Genomic DNA, 19,440 nt, shown 5'->3' with positions numbered 1-19,440 from the left:
CCATTTTTTTATTAACGATTTTTTTTTTCGTAACAACTAATTTAAATTTTATTTTATTTGATCTCAACATGTATAATATTAATATTAGAACTTTCGTTTTTCAATATTTAATACAGAAATAGTTTTAACATATTTCTGTAATTATAGATAAAGTAAAATGTTTTCAAATTATTTTTAATTGTAATTCATTAACTTCAAACCTTTGCAAAGACATGAACTGCAAAAAAATGTGAAGTGAAGTTTCTGAAATATTTCCTTCACATTTTTATTTTATAAATCAATAATTGCCAACGAAGATGCTCAAAATTTTCATCAAAGTATTTTTATGCTTTGTTCTTTATTGAAATTATATTAGTTTTAGTCAGTATATTAATTATATAATTCATCTCAATCTCAACTGCACAAAATGTTATGATTCGTTTCTTGGTCGCTAATTACATGAGAGAGTATGCGAATAAAAAATTAATAAAGAATTCGACTATGTAATTATATTAAACGCAGTTGTAACTTGCTCTTATCAATATTGAATCAACACTATTGGATAAATATTTAAATTTTACGGCCACCGGTGTTTTTCATAGACGCGACAACAATTTCATGTTATGTCTATTCTCACGAATTGCAATCGTTTGATTACCACACACAGAGTATAATGCTAATCTTTGGTACAAGGAAAGTCCATTATCTCTCTGAACCCGATTCAATTAGTACCAGTTCTAATGTCAGATTTAATTATGGACAATTTTGTGTCAATTGCGGTTGGGGTTTTTTCTCAATCATTGTAAATATATAATTATTATTTTATTAATTATAAAGTCAAGGAAATATTTTACATAGAATTAAAAATATATTGATTTTATTGGACAGCAAAATAATGATCACAAGCTTTAACAATATCATTTTTAAATGCAGATTTGGCTCTTACATCTATAATATTACCTAATTCCTGTTCTAGGATTCACTTTAGTGCAAGCGCTGTAAAATGTTTAATTTGAAAAGTAAACTTGAAATATTTTGTTCATATTTATATTAAGAAAGAAAAGCCCCTAAATAGTTCCAATTACGTTAATTGTAATAATTATTTTAAGTACGCAAGTAATTAAAAGAAACTGCTGATTATAACTATTATTAGAACAATATTATTGTTGTAAAAGTACGCAATCCGCTATAAAAATAGATGTTATAAATAAATCATCATTTTTTCCTCCTGTTATTTGTTACTGTGATGTACGTAATTCACCCCACCTCAAACTCATATTTGTATTGAAAATAAAACAAAGTGTGAAATGAGTGAAGGTTCCGGTTATTTTCGTTACCATTTATATACCAAACGGTGCACGCTCTTTACAATACGACTACTCTGTCATGAATTGGGTGTAAATTATCTCAATAAAGTTGTATTGATATGTTAATTTAACCAGGAGCAATAAACAATTTCGAATTGCGCACGCCTTTCTTATTATTTATTTCATTTTTCACCTCCTTCTTACCTTTTTTTTCTTTCTTCTACTTTGCATATACGTAAATGGTGTTCATTATGAAGACGCTGCTGATTATAATGCTGACTACTTTGGCGCCGACATATTCTGTTTATTTTATCGACCAGGGTGTTGTTGTCGTCGCAAATGTGATTATCCTTGTTGTTTTTTTTAAATAATTGACGCAACAAAATGTTTTTTCTTTAGAAGAGTTAAAACTTCTTCACAATGCTTCTGGATTCATTTGAATTCGAGCAATTGCCGTTGAAAATAAATCCCTAATAAATATCAACAATTGGTGGTATTGGTAATGAAGTCTTATAGGAAGGTTGAATAGATAAACGTTAAGAAAATATTGAATAATCAAGAGAAGATGGTAAATAAATAGTAGCACGTGCTCGTGTTATACGTCTCGCGAATGTCAAACAATTTACGTTTCCTGGTCCAATATCCGTTCTGTTGTAATACTAAATTCGTTTACCTTTTTTCTTTAATTTATTTTTGTCTAGTTAAAATCTATTGCTAATACCATTACAATTCTAAGCAAGTGTTATTTATACTAATGGTTTTTGTGCAAATTAGGTTTTTTCATGGTAAACAATTTAAAATTCTAACATACACTTTCCAAAGTATTTGCTTCCAAAACAAAGAAGATATCACTCGAAAGTAGGAATTAATTTACGAAATATACGAACATATTTGAATGAAATGAATAGTTATAATTGTTTATCTAATTTTCTCTAAAAAAGTTCAAAGTTCATAGATTTAGATATATAGTATTAGCATTCAAATTATAAATGTATTTTTGTAAATCACGAAAGTCGTTATTAAATTATTAATTATAATGATTTATAGTTTCCTAGACATGAAAATGTCATTATTATGATTAGTATTTTTAGAAGAATTTAATGATGAATATCATCTCAAATTATTTATTTTATTTCAATGACTGAACAACTGGTATATTAATAAGCACAAATATAATATATTTATATTGTAAATTTTCGTTTTTTTTTTTTGAATGATGGATAATAATAGGAAATATAGTAAGATCTTGTTTAGCGATGAACTACAAGAACTTATAATCAACTAAATGACACAACAGTAAAGTTGTTATCAAAATGTACAATTCGGGAATTTTCCTGTTGGCTTTTTATGACGTCCAAAGTTCTAGTAGCGGCAGTTCCGTTATCATATGTGTGTGTCTGTGTGTGGTTTTTTTGTTCTTTCAGTTTTATTTTATGTAAAAACCAGACACGATACAACAACTGCACTTTAAACTGTTCCTGGTATCGTCAAAATGAACTTCCAATGTATTTTGCGTCTTAGCAATCAATCCTTTTAATTTTCTATTTGTGTACTAAAATCCCTATATGCCCGCACTGTTTAAAAACGGACTAATCGAGGACTTTAAAACATAAACAGCTCCAAAATAGATAGAAATAAAACAAAATTCTGTATACTAATTTGTTTATAATATAATGTCAATAATTTCCATCTGCAAATTGTCAGCAAGAGTAATTGTAATTAAGATTAAACAACTTACCTTTATTCCTTGAAACCTGTTTTCTGTAAATAATAATGCTAAGAATAAAATATGTCTTTATTTCAATAAATATAAAACATGAACAATTAGATGGAAACTAAAACATTATACACAATTATTTGTGTGATGAAATATTCAAATTATGATTTTTTTTTAAATAAAAAATAAAGTTGCGTTGAAGGAAAATCCATTCATTCAGACACGCTAGTATAATTAACTATAATATATATTTACATATTATGTTATCTTATTGAGAACAATTTCGTGTAGATAATATTGAAATACAATTGTTATTAGACATTTGGAAAAAGATTGGGAGTTCATCAGATTTGTAAATACTAAATGAATAACGAAGGTAATTATATTTTTAATCTTTAGATTGGTTTGGAAACAGATAATTATATATGCGTACAGTTATTGGAAAGTCAAGTAATTTTATAGGTTTATTTAAATTTTATTATTTTTTTGCTTTCTTTTTGCATTGGGCAAGGTGTAAATAATTAAAAGAAAGTTCTACGATACCATTTTTTTTATGCATAAATTATCTTTTTGAATGTTTCTTTATAAAACATATGTTAATCGCAGTTTAATTGTTTATAACTTGATATTTTATTTAAGTCGAAGCTTTTAATCAAATACTTGTGATAGATTAAAATAGAATTTATAATGCGTATTTATTGATACTATAAATATACATTGGTTATGTAGTAATTTTTGGGTTGGATACAGTTTTATTTACAAATTTCATCTATGTTATTGTATTTGTATTTCAAACGTAAAGCGATAAGGATATACGGAAAATGTGGTTCTGGTTAGTTTGTGAAATAGTTCGCTGGTGATAAGAAAGGTTGAGGTTTCCTTGTTGTCGCATGTGAGGTATATCCGTTGTTTTTTGGGGCCAAGTTTTCTGTTTTATTTCATTGGAAACTCGTTCTTTGTGGGTGAATACGACGCATGTGGTTGTGGTGTGTGTGCAGCACTACGCCACTGGAAACGGTGTTCGTTCGTTCGTTTCGTGTAACCGGCTTTGAAATCCTCAATTCTGAATGAGGATCGTTCCTCCTATCCACGCTTGCGTAGCTGTGACGTTCAACTCGTCATACTTTTAACACTAATAATTTTCATATGGATAAGTCTAATGATCTGGCTGTGTACAGGCGGCGTGTATTGGAACGTACGCCGTGTAGAAGCGCGCGTGGTCGAAAACACCAACATAGAGTGTTGGACTCGTCAAAAGTCCTTTCTGGAAAAGCAGTTGAATTCCAGCAAGTCGAGAGCCATGAACAGGTGCCATGTGCGTTTGAGTATGTTCTGAAGTTTCCGTGTGGAATCAGTTAAGCCGTGTGCACTTCATCAATTGAACTTCTTCCGGCGGTTCCAATTCCATACAATGTGAGTGAATATGACACAAATTGGTGCGGGATTAATTAACCAGTTGATACTGCCGAAGATCACGATGTCGAGATACGACAATCCGGAGTCGGAAAAGTTCCTGCGACCTTTGAAGATGAACCCGGAGGAAACGCAAGAGAACTACATGAACTCGCCCGAGATCACCTGCTCCCCATCACCTTGCATTTACGATGCTTGCGAGAACAACCCCAAATACCTATCCTCATCACCTGGTAACCGAACCCCGTCGCCCGACTGGAGATTTCGCAGGAGGTCTTTAAGTCCTTTCAATCGAAGTGCTTCGCCGAGTCCTCGACGAGGCTCAATAACGCCGTCCGGATACGAACAGTACCAGAAGAGTTTACTCGAAGTGCCCTTTTCTACGGACTATGCTGACGCCTCCAGCGATGACTTAAGCTCCGAATGGGATTCTGACGTTCCAGACGCCACGCTGGTCTCCAAGTCCAAGGTCATTATTATTACCAATGAATAAAGATAAAAACAACCGCCGAAAAATCTCTACGCGCGCTTCGATAAAGAAAAACATATGTGGAGACGAGGAAAAGAAAACCGCACGTCGGCTTTCCATTTCCCTTTATAGGCAAAGTATATATTTAGTCAAACCAGTAATACCTGATACTGGTATGCGATTACTAGCAAACAAAAAAATATATTTATTGCCATAATTATTTCTCGTTGCGTTCTCGTGATGCCCACTTTAATCCCCTTACTTGACTCTTAAACGTTCAATTTATTGTTTCCCTTATGATTTACGCTCAAACATATTAGTATTACATCCTAAAATATATATGGGATTCCATTAAGTCCTTCTCTTGTTACCACTCGTAAAGAAACGTATTAGCGCAGCAATTCCACAAACAAATAACACGAGCTTGTATTTATTTTCAATAATACATTTAATCAACAAAGAAATATCCAGATTTACTGGTTTTGCTTCTCGGTTTGTAGATAAAATATCTCGCAGGAAGTTGATTAAATTGGTTTTAATCAATAAACAATGTAACCTAGTTTACTTACTGTTTAAATACACTATCATAAATACGTGAAATGATTCGAAACTCTGCGATGTCGTTTTACGTGAAAAGGAATGTTATTTGTTTGGTAATTGGCTCGAATTCCGGCGACGGGGCTCTTGCATAATGCGCGTCTGAAGAGGAGCCTTCGTAGAACAATGATAGCGTACGTCACGTGAACGTAAATGATGATGAATGGCATAAAAATGCGATAATGGCAGTTTAAATAGAGACCGCGGTTCGATCTGTTATTCGAAAATGGCAACGCAAGTCCTACACTCGTTCAATGCGGAAAATAACAAATAAAAAAAAAGAGGATATTTGTTCATAATTCATTTACGCAGCATGTAATTACATATCCGTGTATTGCCATTAACTTTATTGATTCAAATACATGTTACATGATACATACTTCAAATGTATATTATTATTATATCAATTGATGTATTGTTGAAATATCATCTTATTGATGCATACATTTCAGAAATGTAATCATCAATTAACAATGATATAATATTCTCTTATAGTTTTTAATATATATTTCTATTAATTTGTTTACATTATTTTTGGTTTATTTATACGAATCTTTGTATATAGATTTTTTGTTCCCTCAAAAACTTTTGACAAATTTATTTTTTGTATGTATAAAATTTGTATATTGTTTCACTTGTAACATTAAAAGAAAACATGCTTGGGATCACTTTAGTTTAGATTGGGTTAGGTCATAACTTTGATCAATAACAAATACATACAAGAATTTTAAAGCAAATCTGATGTAAAAATTAAAAAAAAAAGATTTAATATTTTAAAAAGATTTAACAATTTTATTGCTAAATTCAATAAAAGAATGAATAACATTTATCAGATTCTTTTTAACAGACAGAAATAAATTGTGATGAAACTTGAATGTTAAACCAGTTTGTTGAATTAACAAAGCGAAAACAAATTTAATTACATGCAAATGTTAATAGTACATTTCTGTTAAGTAGAAAAAAAATTTATATGATATAATTGCTTTACGTGAATCATTTTTATTTTATTGTAATCATTTTTATCGTATGACACATTTTATAAATTGTTTGAAATTTATATAAATATTTGAATGAGAATTTCCTGTAAAGAAAAAAAGAGCTGACACATAAGCAAAGGAGTAATAATAAGTAAATAAGTTTTCAGTGTGGATATTTTTGTTTACTTTCATTTCGATTTGGATGCAGTTTGGTTAGATGGGGAAACGTGTGGATGTAAACAAAAATATTTCAATACCTCTATCGCAATACGCTACAAGAAACCGGTTCAAGTTTATAAACATTGCCGCAGCGGTTATACCCATACCACATAGACAAGTTGCTTTGTTAGGAACTCTGCATTCGCATTGGATTGTCCGCAGAAACTTTCAATTTTCTTACCGAACTCATACAATTATAGTGTATCTGTGTATTTAAAATCTTGGAAAAGCCACATGTGTCTCTTAATTAAGCAACTGGTTTTTGTATTTGGGAAATTTCTGCTCTTGAGGAATTTTATGTTAAAGAAGAAGTAAAAAATAGAGATATTTCATAATCATACTTCGTGCAAACAACTGCGTCGTTTGTGAGTTTTGAAACCGCGGAGAAATTCAATCTCAGCTTACGGTATAATATTCCAATGATAATAAATATTCAGATTTAGATGAAGGTCAGGTATATCCTCAGGAGAGGCGATAATGTCGATCGTTGAAATATTGCATTTCAATTATCAGTTGGAAATTATTTTATTTATTTTACATTATTATTTACAGTAATTTATAGTTCTTTTTGGAAAAGATGAGTAATCTGAGGTCATTAGGTTTTCGTCTATTAATACATTTTTATATTATTTTATTGAAAATAATTAATGGTAAACATAAATTAAAAAAATTGCAACCTCGCATTTCAATGTGTTTTGTAATTTGAGGAAATTATATTTTAATTGTCGAAGTTTACTTGCAACCGTGCAAAAGTGAATATCGTAAACAACATTTTCTTTTTAAATGTAAAAAGCAGGAGGTAAATCAATTTAAGCAAATGACAATACGAGAATTGAGCCATTGGAATAATAAACAATAACAAACCAAAAAATTAAGAGGATTGTTTAGAGAATGCGAGTTTTTCACCTTTGACTTTAAATGCATGCATGTTTTGATGTTATGCCTTTCTCTTCCTGATCGACGATGATAGCGGCGTAAATGTTGATGACGAAGGCGTATTTCCGTTACGAAGATCCCAATCGGACACGGACGTGGCTCCTCTTTCTCTCTCTCTTTCTGATGTCGTCTCAGATTTACATCATAGTTTTGTAGTCTATGTAATTTTGCATTTCCATACGAATGTATTCAGTGTGCACTGTGTATACCATACATATTAATACAATTTTATCTATTACCTATACAACCTTTAAACGCATTGACGTCAATCAAGGTGTACTTATTTATACGCTTTCGAGAATGCGAAAATATTATGTATATCTACAAAAGAAAAGAAAAGAAAAAAATGGAAAATAATAAGCGCTCACTTTAACATTACTGACTAATTAAAATTCAAACGTAATTGAATTACTAGTCGCACGTAACGTATGACATTTATTTGAAAGTTGCAATATTTCATTTTTTTTTTAATAATTGTATTATTTTAAATTGTAGATTCGCAACATTCATTGATAATTGATTTTACCCATTAGATTCAATTATAATTGAACGCTTGTTTTTATTCAAGTTTAATTGACGTTAATAATATTTTCCATTTTGAAACAATAACTATAATTATATCCTCTCTCTCATTATTTGTTTCATTTTATTCAATTCAATTCAGACGTGATTTCATATCGTTGTTATTAACGTCATTTCCTATGAATGTTGATACTATTCTTTCTATTTTGTTTTATATTAAGTGATTAATTTCACTCAAACTTTATACCAAAGCTAAAAATATATATTAATATAATTAGTTAAAATTGATGGATTTTATTTTTAGTTCTCAATTATTGAAAGTAAATGTTCGGAAGTGTCGTGCTCTAATTTATTGTTTGTATAGATTTAGGCGGATGAATGCCGATCCTTGAACTACTGCTACTACTACTACTACACCAGATACACGAGTTTTGAAGGTTGTTCAGTGAAGATAATCAAAAATGAGGGCAGTATTGTCAGAGTACTAAATGATTTTAAATTGTAATAATATATGTAAACACGAGAAAATTGATAATATTGTACTCCAAATTTATGGTCAGAACTAGAAGAAAACACTACTTCCGATTCTATAAATATTTACGTGCGGCACGTTTACTGGAGTGCTCTCCAAAAATAAATGGGTTAACGTCGAATTAATGTTAAATTTCTTCTATTTCTAATCCTATATAATGATAGAAACAACTTTGATTTGAGTCGTATGTTTTCATCATCTTCGTAATACTTGTAAATACGTTAAACATTAAAGAAATTGACGAAAGCAGCACGTGCTACACTTTGCAACATTATCTTAAACACGTCATCAACATATTAGTGTTGGAATACTAGAGTTTCAAAGAAATTAGAGCTATATGTGGACCTTTCCTGCACACAAGTGGGGACATTCTCGCGCACGTCATATGCTTGAAATCCGCGAAACTTCTTGACGCACATACTAATTTACTAAAACATCTTAAAATATGCTTACCGGTATTAAATTGTTGCAACAGTCTAAAAATAGACTTACGACTTGTTTGTAAAGTTCACACGTGAACTTTTACGATTAATTATTAATTTTGTTTTTAGTTCATTTTCTCTAAAAATAATAAATTCAATGTGACATTGTATTAAGAGTGAAAGAAAAGCAATTGTAAAATTAGCATTTACACAATCTATAGTCTAGCCATAAAGAAAAGTACTAGAAGTGAACAGCACGTGTCGCGTAATGAATTTAATTCGTTGAGGATTTTCTCGTAATTGCACGTTGCGCATGCAAAAAACAACTAAAAACAAGAATTCTAACAGGCAGACATGCAAGACGAAAAAAGGCGCTCATGTCAGAGTACCATAAATATTCCGGCTGAAAACTGGCCGGTTTTGTAATTACACTTCATTCCCATTCTGCAGCAGGATAATAAATCGCAACAAATTTTCTGCGCTCGTCGTAACAAATTGTCATAATAAATTATTGCTTTTCTCTTCTATTAATTCTCGCCTCCTTAAGACAAGAAAATATATATCACAGATGGAAAAGAAAATCTATCCAATTAGCGTTTTTTTTATTTTAAATTTATTATAAATCATAATTTAACAGGTGATAATTAATAGATTGTTACTTATTATTATTATCATTATTTTACAGCCTTCGGGATGGCGCAAGCTGCGGAACATAGTTCAATGGACTCCGTTCTTTCAAACCTACAAGAAGCAACGGTATCCGTGGGTGCAACTAGCTGGTCATCAAGGAAACTTCAAGGCAGGTCCTGATCAGGGTACAATTCTCAAGAAGCTTTGCGAGAAAGAAGAAAAATGTTTTAAAGTGAGTTTCAATATTGAATAATATTTAATCGAATTTATAATGATAATTGGATTGTTTCAGGTATTAATGCAAGACGTTCTAAGACCGTACGTTCCTGAGTACAAAGGTCTCGTGACTAGCGACGACGGCGAATGTTCCTACCTGCAATTACAAGATCTCTTGGGCGATTTTCAATCCCCTTGCGTGATGGATTGCAAAATAGGCGTGAGAACATATTTGGAAGAGGAGTTGGCCAAAGCCAAGGAGAAGCCCAAATTGAGAAAAGTATATAATTAATGATAATGTTTTTATCGATATTAATAATTATTTTTTAAGGATATGTATGAGAAAATGTGTCAAATTGACGACACAGCGCCAACAGAAGAAGAACACAGACTTAAGGGTGTGACTAAGCCTCGCTACATGGTTTGGAGGGAGACGATTTCGTCGACGGAGACTCTTGGCTTCAGAATAGAAGGTATAAGGAGGTCGGACGGGACATCTAGTAAAGATTTTAAGACGACGAAAACTAAAGATCACGTTATGAAGGCGTTCCTAGACTTCACTAAAGGTTTTCCGCATGCCATAGTGAGTAATTTAATCTCGTAAACAATCTTAATAAACAAACTAATAAATCTTAAAATATGTTTATACAGCCTAAGTACATTCAGCGTTTGAAAGCGATTAAAGCAACTTTGGAGGCATCCCAGTTTTTCAAGAGCCACGAGGTAGGTGTCACGTTGTTGGAATAAATTCAATCTTTAATCATTAATTTTTCTAATTTCTAGGTGATTGGAAGTTCTTTACTGTTTGTGCATGATCGCTCCAACGCAAACGTATGGTTGATAGATTTTGCAAAAACAATTATACTACCTGACAACGTGGACATCGATCACAAATCAAAATGGAAGGTTGGAAATCACGAAGACGGTTATTTAATAGGAGTTGACAACATAATTTCTATTTTCGTTACGATCATGGAACTGCAGCCCACAGCGATCACTCCACCACTCATCCATCCATCACAATCGGACGATGAGAACGACGTCTAAATCTTCTCATTCAACACTCAGTTGCCTTGCGTGCTGCAAAATTTTGTACATATCCACCACAAATGCCATTTTATTTATTTTATTTTGTATTTGTTAATTTTAATTTAACTCGCAATTTCTTAACGATACGAACGTGTATTTTCGTCTCGGAAAGTATGAAATCTTAAATTAATTGTCTTATACTAAGATAACAAACAGATTCGAATGAATATTTGATAATTTATTGTTTCATTTTATGTTGTTCTCTTTTGCGCAATGCTACATTATGTTTCATTAATATTACTTTAAGGTATTTAATTAATTGTATTTATTATTACAATATTATATAATTAATATATTTAGAATAAAATTTAAATTTATTTTTTGTTGTTTATTTGCATCAAATAATTGTTTCAGCATTGGTAAATTTATCACGCCTAATATATTCTATATTCTCATCATTAATTTTAGTTTTGTCTTTTTATAATATTTTAACATAAGGTAGTATTTATATAAACTACTGCAAATAATGAAATAAAATCACAATTAATATAAAAATCAACTAATTTATTCACTTAATTTAAAATCTTTCTTGGTACAACAGTTGAACTGTTTTCTTATAACTACTGTACAATTATTTTGATAGAGCCTTAAAGTAGGATATACAACAGAAATGTCATGCTTAAGTGACTAATAAATGCTATATAAAAAATAAATTACTATTATCTATATCACTGGCTATTGGCACGTAAGTTGAAAACTTTGGCGCAATCAGTAATTCCGATGGGCGAAATGTTCGCTAATATCAATTCAATTCAAAATAAATGTTGTTTTTTTTTCAACAGGAACCTTAAAGTATTTCCAACTGTTTTAATTGAAGCTAAGGAAACCATGCGTTTGTTTGATCTTTGGAAGCTTTTCGTAAGCGTTGCCTTTGCACAGGGCTTGGAGTTGCACTTGTATTTGGAACAGGTCTCAGAGAAAATCTTCGAGGTCTGGCAGCTTGCATAGGACTATACGGAGGAGGCGGAGATAGCTTATTCTCATCGAAAGCGACAGGTCTGAGTGATAGTCTTCGAGGCTGTATGATGGTTGGAGTTGTGGGTATCATCGAGGACCGTCTTGATTGGAAAGCCGGTCTGATTGCAGATCTTCTTCGTTTCGGAGGAGAACCCTCCATTTTTCTCGAGCCCTGTGGGGATGAAGCTTGTGGAGGCGTCAAAGACGCTGTACCCAGTTTCCTTTTAGGTTTATTTTCCGGTACGTTGGTTAAAGCAACCAAGAGTTCAGCAATTGTTTGAATATCTTCTTGCTCTTGTATAGAAAGCACCGACGGCCTACCATTTCGGGTATCTGCCAAATAGTTGTGAACATCACTGAAAGCTCTGCTGCGTTGCGGTGGTGGAGAAGTGCATATATCTTGTTTCTCGATGTCTTTGTTCTTGTTCTTACGACGGAATGTTTTACGTAATTTATCAAAGAATCTCGTTGGTGGAAGTTTAATCAAAGGTTCTTGTTGCACTGGAAGTGTCCTGCTTCTAGCTCTGCCATGTTTCATAGTTTCACGCATTTCTTGGAGTTTCAGAGAAGCAGTCTGACCGTACCAAGTGTTTTCATTCGACTGAGGATATTGCGTTTCAAATGGAAACTTAACTTCACTGCACGCTCTTGGCCTCCAACTTATTGGTATTTGGGAATTCGTTTCGCTTTTCTGACTGTTGATTGTCCATTCCGATTCCAAGATCTGACTATCGCTTAAACCGTTGTAACCCGTACAGCATACATCCTCTTCGATAGTTTGACCCAAGACATTGGAAACTCGCAATAATAATTCGGTTTGCTGCTTCTTTTTATCAGAACCAAAGGTCAATTCTTTGTCAATCAAATGGAGGTCAGTGTCAGATTGGACGCGTGGCAATCCTTCTTGATCCACGCATTCCGATACAGCTCGCTTTCTGACCATTGTTGGTGAGTCTTTCTTGAAGTACATGCTTAGATCTGGACAAGATTGACTCCTGTAGCCGACGCTCGGAGCTTCAAATATAGATTGTTTCTTCTTGTAGACCGGTTTGACTCTCATAACCAGAATCTCGTGCAGCAATGATCTTAAGGCTCTGAATTTATCGGGAGTCCGTTTGATGTTGTGAGCTAACATTTGTTCGATGGCATGCATCTTCTTGCTGCGCAGACCTCTCGAGATGAATCCCAGCACCATTAACACGTAGCCCAGACCGATTATGATCCAAACCAAGAGAAAGATTTCGTAAAATATAAATGATTTACCAAAACCATTGTCGGCAACAGCTATAAAAAAAAACGTACATATTATTTATTACAAATATAATTATTATATTTATTTATATTACCTGCAACATAGTCGCCGAAACCTATCGTAGTTAATGTTACGAAAGCATAGTAAACTGCAACATCGTAATCCCAACCTTCAAAAATCATAATAACCACAGACGGTATGAATATAAGCAAGGTAAAGGCAGGTACCAGATAGAGAATTATTTGAAATATGAGACCAAGCCTCGCATTATCATGATGCATTTTGTCCGTCTTCCATCGATTATACAACTTCGTAAACTATAATAAGAGAAACAATACTATTAATATGAGCAGAAGATTAAGTAAATCTGGAACATATAATAAAGTATTTCTCACGTATGGTAACAAAAAAATAATTGCGTAAAAGCAATAGTAAATATTGAAAGGATGCATTTTGGAACTTGCGTTACCGTGAGATGTCAATATTAATAATTGATTAGCGAAATTTCTGAATCCACGTGCAAAATACGTAATGAAGAGAAGTGGCATTACGCTCGAAGTAAAGTACTAGTGTAGTTATCGTTCGATTTTATTTACAAGTCGTATTACAGATAAACAATAAGCGACGAAAACAATTATAGTCTCCGTTGCATTGAGTATCATTTTGTTCGCTTCTAGATCTTGAAAATCAAACGATAAATGATTACGATCGAATCGACATTAATACAAGTCTGAAGATCAAAAGTTTTTTCTGTTCTATAGGAAAATCCAAACTATGAAAAGTTCATTATGTTTATTTATAACATCTATTGTACTTGGAGAGTTATTAATAATAGTTTATTTTTATTTTATACGCATTACTAAGCGCCAGTTAATTTTATAATTAGTTGGTCTAATTGCAGTTATAGTTTAATAAAACTAATCGTCGGTAATTTCCAAGCGCATTAACCTTTCGGGGCCCTCGTTTTACACATGGTCAGTATCCGTGCAAAACTGAATTGAAACCGTACTTTTGAATAACATAGAAATAAATAAATAAATAAATAAATAAGGAGCGCCCTTTTGTGCGTGTTGAGTGTTTCAATAAGCGATACGGCCTCTTTTTTTTTTCTGTCCGAATGTGTTGTGTCTATTTACGTAACGTGTTAATGATCGACCGATTGTCGTCAATTGTAGTTCAGGAAAGTGTGAAAATAAGATAAGGCTTTGATTTCGCAATGAGAAGTCAACCATTGTCCCATATTTGAAATAACCATTAACGCATCATATAAGAAGCAGAAGCGGCAGAACGAGAAATGCCCTGCTGGATAAACCGACGCTGTTTCATTCTTATGCCTTAAAGCCGCCGCCGCTTATTTATACATTTTATTGCTATTTTGAAATTGTTGCTAAAGCCTCAATGGAACGAGAACCATGAATATCGCAATCATTCAATGCCGTTCAGGTTTGCACTACTCTTTATTGCCTTCGCTCCTGCACAAGTGTTTATCATACGTCAATTCAAATTCTCTACCACGTAATCTTCAAAGGTAAATATTTAATAAACATTAAAATATTTATTACAAATCTCACAATCAGAAGCTATTTTCTTTATCTTCAACCTGATTATTAGTTCGAAAACATTGAAAAAAAAAGCATACATATAACGCTGAAACGAAAATTTCCATCATTTTTTCAGTATTTCTACAGATTATATAAGTTACAGATCAAAAACTGGAAATTGTATTTCTTGAGGAGTTATGATCAATTCAATTCAATAATCTTTTAGATTAAAAGTGTAATTAATATTTTCTTCTAGTTTTTAAGAAACGAAATAGTTTTAGTGACCGAAAAAGGATTATGTAGTAAAGAATAATACGAAATGTAACTAGAGGTTGTACAACAAACATTGACCTCTAGTGTTTGACACTGAAAAAAAGTAATTGATTTGAATTGTGCAATCTGTGTATCGTGTCTAGATTTACTTTGATTATACAAGAGTTGCAATACATTTGTTTTATAGTCGGCATGTTCGGTGTAGTGTAGAATGAATGAATGATGTGCTATGTGTTTGCGTTTGTATGCATACCTTCTTCCCAAAGAAGTCACCCAACGTGACCATCACGATACCATTGATAGGTATGCCGACGAGTCCATAAAAAATCATAACTATTCTGCCCAACATCGTCGTCGGAGCCAAGTTTCCGTAACCTGCGAATTACAAAACAATTAAATTGTGCATTAGCAGTTTCGTAAAACAGAACAAAATGTGTGTGTGTATATATAATAACATTAATCAAAATCGAAAATTAAATATTCAAAGACGGTTCCCCTCAAAGATGACATAACGTCGAACAGTTTTGTTTTACATATCAATTAAATAGCACCGTTCATGATCGAAATATCTATTGTATTTTTATTTCAATTAGAAACGATTTTCTAAGATGGACATCATGTGCTTACCTATAGTACTGACTACTGTAATTACAAAGAACAGAGAATGGTAGAAGTCCCAAATCAGAGGATCCTCATGTTTCGACATGCTGCTGTGCATGGGTTTCCCGCAATACGCTGTCAACTTCTCGAAAATCTCTTCTTGCGACGAATTTATGCTTGGTATATAATGAATCTTCAGCAAATCTGAAAATCAACAATAAAATAAGATATTAAAATGTTATCTTTTAGTAATAAATTCAATACAATTGACGAATCGGCTCTCTCATTGAATATACTGAAATTTCCAGATTATTAAAAGTTTTAAAAAATAATATAATATATTATGACACTTATTGTTATGATTTGATATCGATTTAATGATAATGAAAATAGTTTTTTTTTCTATCTCCAAATAACATATGTTATTAGTATTTTTTCCATGTTTCTGCCTGGATACAAGCATGTATTGAACTTAGGATCTCGCTTATTCGTGCAATTGCCTCAGACGATTGATTGATGGATCGTTGCAGATAAGATTACCCATCGATTTACGTAAGTTTACCTCGTCTGTTTCCCAGTGACAAAGTATTAGATAATACGTTATTATTTACAACTGGAAACCCCGTCGGTTGGATTAACGGATTAGCACAACACTTAAGAATAAGTCCTTAAAATATGATGCATTCTGTCGACAATCGCTTTGAACTCGAGAAATTTAATCGTTTGCTTATTACTAAGAGACATTAGATACTTATTTGTTTTCAGTTCAATAATATAATATGAGTAAGCATGATTAATTTCAAAAGGAGCATATGAATTTAAACACTTATTAATTACAAATTAAAAATTACAAAAAAAAATGTAATACCTCTTGATATTATTATTTTAAACTCATAATATTGAGGTTTCTAAACATCTCATTTATATTTAACAAAAATTGCTAATATACCTATTTTTATCTATTCAGGGGAAATTTCTAAACATCGCGTGATAGGTGAAAACATTAGAATAAAACTCGACGCCTCCCTATGCAATTATTGTGTTTTAAAAGCATCTTAATGCATGCATATTAATGACATATAATAAAAATAAATTTAAATATTGCTTTTCAGAAAAGAACCAAAAATATCCATATTTTCTCTTAGCAAAGAAATATAAATGATATTCAAAATCATAACGTTTTACTCTTTTCTATATAATAGAAGTTAAAAATCTTTAAAATAAATTAATTTTAATAATTACATTGATAATCTAATCTATTCATAATTCCATTATGTTATATATTATGACGGAATCAATTATTAGATAGTATCGATTGAAATATTTAGATTTTTTTATAAATTTAGATACAAACTAAACAAAAACACCTGAATTGTCTAATAGATATGAACGACAATGCGATTATATTATGAATCAAATCACGGTGAATAATAAAGTAATTATTGAAAATAAAATCGATTCTACAAAATTCGATTAAAGATAATATTAGACGTAAGCGCAATTGCGCCGCATTTTATGTTTTGATCTCAATAATTGTAACTTTGTTTGAATTTTGTTTCAAAGAAAATTAAATTTTTATTTATTTATTATTTGTTGGGGTGATTTTTTTTATATTTCTTATTAGCTACGTTTCATTGATTTCTATAATCCTTAATGGATTTATCAAGATCCTAGATTATGCGAAATCCGGATAGTACCAGTTCAGCACGAAGTTTCAATTCCGGGTGCACCTAACGTGCACAATATTATTACGGACAATGTAAACAAAATGATAATATTGCAAGGAAACAACATCGAAAACCATCATTACTTCCAATATATCTCAATGAAATTCAATTGATTGTGATGGTTTTTCATTAAAATAATTGTTTTCTGTGCATTGGATGATATTCTTAAGTTCTTATCAAAACGTTATCTATAATTATTTTTTTTGCTGTTGATAATTAAGTAATTAATTGAAAATACCTTCGATTTCCTTGCGTTCGATTCTCTCCACTGATTTTCGTTCTCGTTCTGCCCTGCTCTCAATTTGGTAATAGAAGGAAGCGCCCAGCAGTAAATAGATTATGTAGAGGCACAGGAGCACAAACCACTGCTTCTTAGACATCATTTTGGCTACGACTGTAATGAGGCGAATGTTAAGAAACCACCATAAAAAAAAACCACCACCTGGATTTGTGAATATTCGCGCATGCAAATGGTATTTTGCAAATATTATGTGTTGGATTTACCGATGTTGTTAGGATACGATCGTTAATGGAACCATAACTTTTCTTCCGGAACAGTTCAATATCATTAAATGAATTGAAATCTTTTGTCGCTCTTATATACAGAGGCATGTTAAGTACTGCCTCAATTAAGTAGTTAAATAAATGTTAAATGTTCTCTCCCGTCTCGGAATGTTCTTTTTTGTTTGACCAACTGATATTTGCGGTAAAATAACTTGAAACGAGATGAAATAGCGCTACTCACGTTTTGCTTAAATAATATCAGTCTTTCTCGTTGCAGGATCAATCACTGAACACTGACAGGCTCCTCTCTGGCAAGTCCAGTTGCAACAATAGCAACATCAACAATAACACTAATGTAACAATTGTCGGTGTTTGGTGAATTTCGATGAATTGCAAGGCGTGTTTTCTGCTCTGGCCCGTCAATATCTTCCCATCCATTTTGCTTGTACCGAAGAATTTTTCAAACACATACTTGCACGAGTATTTTCACCGAACCGAACTGGACTGGACACAGCAAGCGGCAAATTTCGTTTGCCACAATCACACCTTTGTTACTCTATGTTATAATATATGACAATATTATTGACAAGATTACTTATAGCTGGATCCAAATAGGTGTGGGAGGGGAATTGCGTGGTCAAGATAACTTGACTTATTGTGAGTACACTTTTTTTTTTGTTCGTGTGTACTTGATTAGAAATATTAACGGAAAAGTCTAGCAATTTATTGTTTTCGGCTGGCCACGAGAAGTTTTCGTGAAATCCGGTCTCAATTATTCGTTTGTACTCAATACAGGACTAATCAATATACAAACAAATTAAATTATCGAGATTTAATTAAATTTCTTTAATTTCAAACGCAAATTTCACAAAAGGAACTTTCTGCTCATCGAAATAAGGAAAAAACACGTATGTTTACATTCAAAAATACAAATGGTTTTAATTATATTAAGTTATTTACATTTGCAATATAAATAAATAGAAATTATATCATATAAATCGAAACTTCTAACAGAAATCAAAATTTTACATCAATATGACAAAATGTGAGAACATTATTTAATATAAAATAACTAAACAGTCTTAATTATTGATATAAATACAAAAACATTTAATTACATTCTAAATATATTACAATATAAAGTAAATAAATTATAATTGTAAGAACTAAACAAATATTATATATGAATTAACGAATCGATATTTTTATGAGTTTTAATCATTGGTTTTCTTAAAATTAATGATAACTTACGACCTATTTAAAAACTTATCGCAAACTTGCACCGATTCACTCATTTATAAACACAACATTTTTATATTTTATGACAAGAAAATGTCACTTTGTAAGTTATAATGATCGTGCATACAAAAAATATGACTGCAGAGAAACAATTTGCGTTCGTAAAATAAAGGAGTTCATAAAAATACTTGACATATCGCGATAGGAAAAAAAAAAGGAATGTTAACGGAATTTACTATATTTTAAAACAAATTCCTTACGTAAGAAGAAAACTGTTTTTTCTTTTCTTTGCGATTTATGTTTGTAATTGAAGTAAAGGGTT

General features: G+C 31.7%; 2 protein-coding genes across 4 annotated transcripts in view; one reads left to right on the top strand and one right to left on the bottom strand.

Moving 5' to 3' along the window:
- The window catches only part of LOC108566252, a 40,790-nt gene extending 29,552 nt beyond the window's left edge, over positions 1–11,238 (top strand). For both annotated transcript variants that reach the window (XM_017926052.1, XM_017926053.1), the window contains exons 3-7: positions 9,776–9,952; positions 10,013–10,216; positions 10,268–10,519; positions 10,588–10,659; positions 10,720–11,238. In XM_017926052.1, coding sequence (XP_017781541.1) covers positions 9,776–9,952; positions 10,013–10,216; positions 10,268–10,519; positions 10,588–10,659; positions 10,720–10,983 — 969 coding nt within the window. In that variant the 3' untranslated portion in view covers positions 10,984–11,238. The remainder of the gene's footprint in view (positions 1–9,775; positions 9,953–10,012; positions 10,217–10,267; positions 10,520–10,587; positions 10,660–10,719) is intronic.
- Positions 11,239–11,550: 312 nt separating this feature from the next.
- Positions 11,551–18,489, bottom strand: LOC108566256 (open rectifier potassium channel protein 1). Of its 2 annotated transcripts, none has more exons than XM_017926057.1 (6): positions 18,121–18,489; positions 17,614–17,769; positions 15,676–15,852; positions 15,302–15,423; positions 13,329–13,551; positions 11,551–13,266 (listed from the first exon to the last, which is right to left on the bottom strand). In XM_017926057.1, the coding sequence occupies exons 2-6, from the start codon at positions 17,756–17,758 to the stop codon at positions 11,843–11,845; spliced, it is 2,091 nt and encodes a 696-aa protein (XP_017781546.1). In that variant the 5' UTR covers positions 17,759–17,769; positions 18,121–18,489; the 3' UTR covers positions 11,551–11,842. The 2 variants fall into 2 exon arrangements, with proteins under 2 accessions (XP_017781546.1, XP_017781547.1); XM_017926058.1 differs by lacking the exon at positions 18,121–18,489 and adding an exon at positions 17,880–17,963.
- Between the last annotated feature and the right edge of the window lie 951 nt (positions 18,490–19,440).

This window comes from Nicrophorus vespilloides, unplaced genomic scaffold (assembly GCF_001412225.1).
Source record: "Nicrophorus vespilloides isolate i.1.1-1 unplaced genomic scaffold, Nicve_v1.0, whole genome shotgun sequence".
NCBI lineage: Eukaryota > Metazoa > Arthropoda > Insecta > Coleoptera > Silphidae > Nicrophorus > Nicrophorus vespilloides.
This window is presented reverse-complemented; position numbering and strand designations above follow the sequence as displayed.

What these genes read in the sequence shown, in the direction of transcription:
- LOC108566256 (XM_017926057.1), bottom strand. Translation starts at nt 17,758, where the DNA reads ATGATGTCTAAGAAGCAGTGGTTTGTGCTCCTGTGCCTCTACATAATC. An exon ending in CGAACGCAAGGAAATCGAAG is followed by an intron (nt 15,853 to 17,613) that starts GTATTTTCAATT and finishes GTTGATTTTCAG; the next exon opens with ATTTGCTGAAGATTCATTAT. An exon ending in GTGACTTCTTTGGGAAGAAG is followed by an intron (nt 13,552 to 15,301) that starts GTATGCATACAA and finishes CTCTTATTATAG; the next exon opens with TTTACGAAGTTGTATAATCG.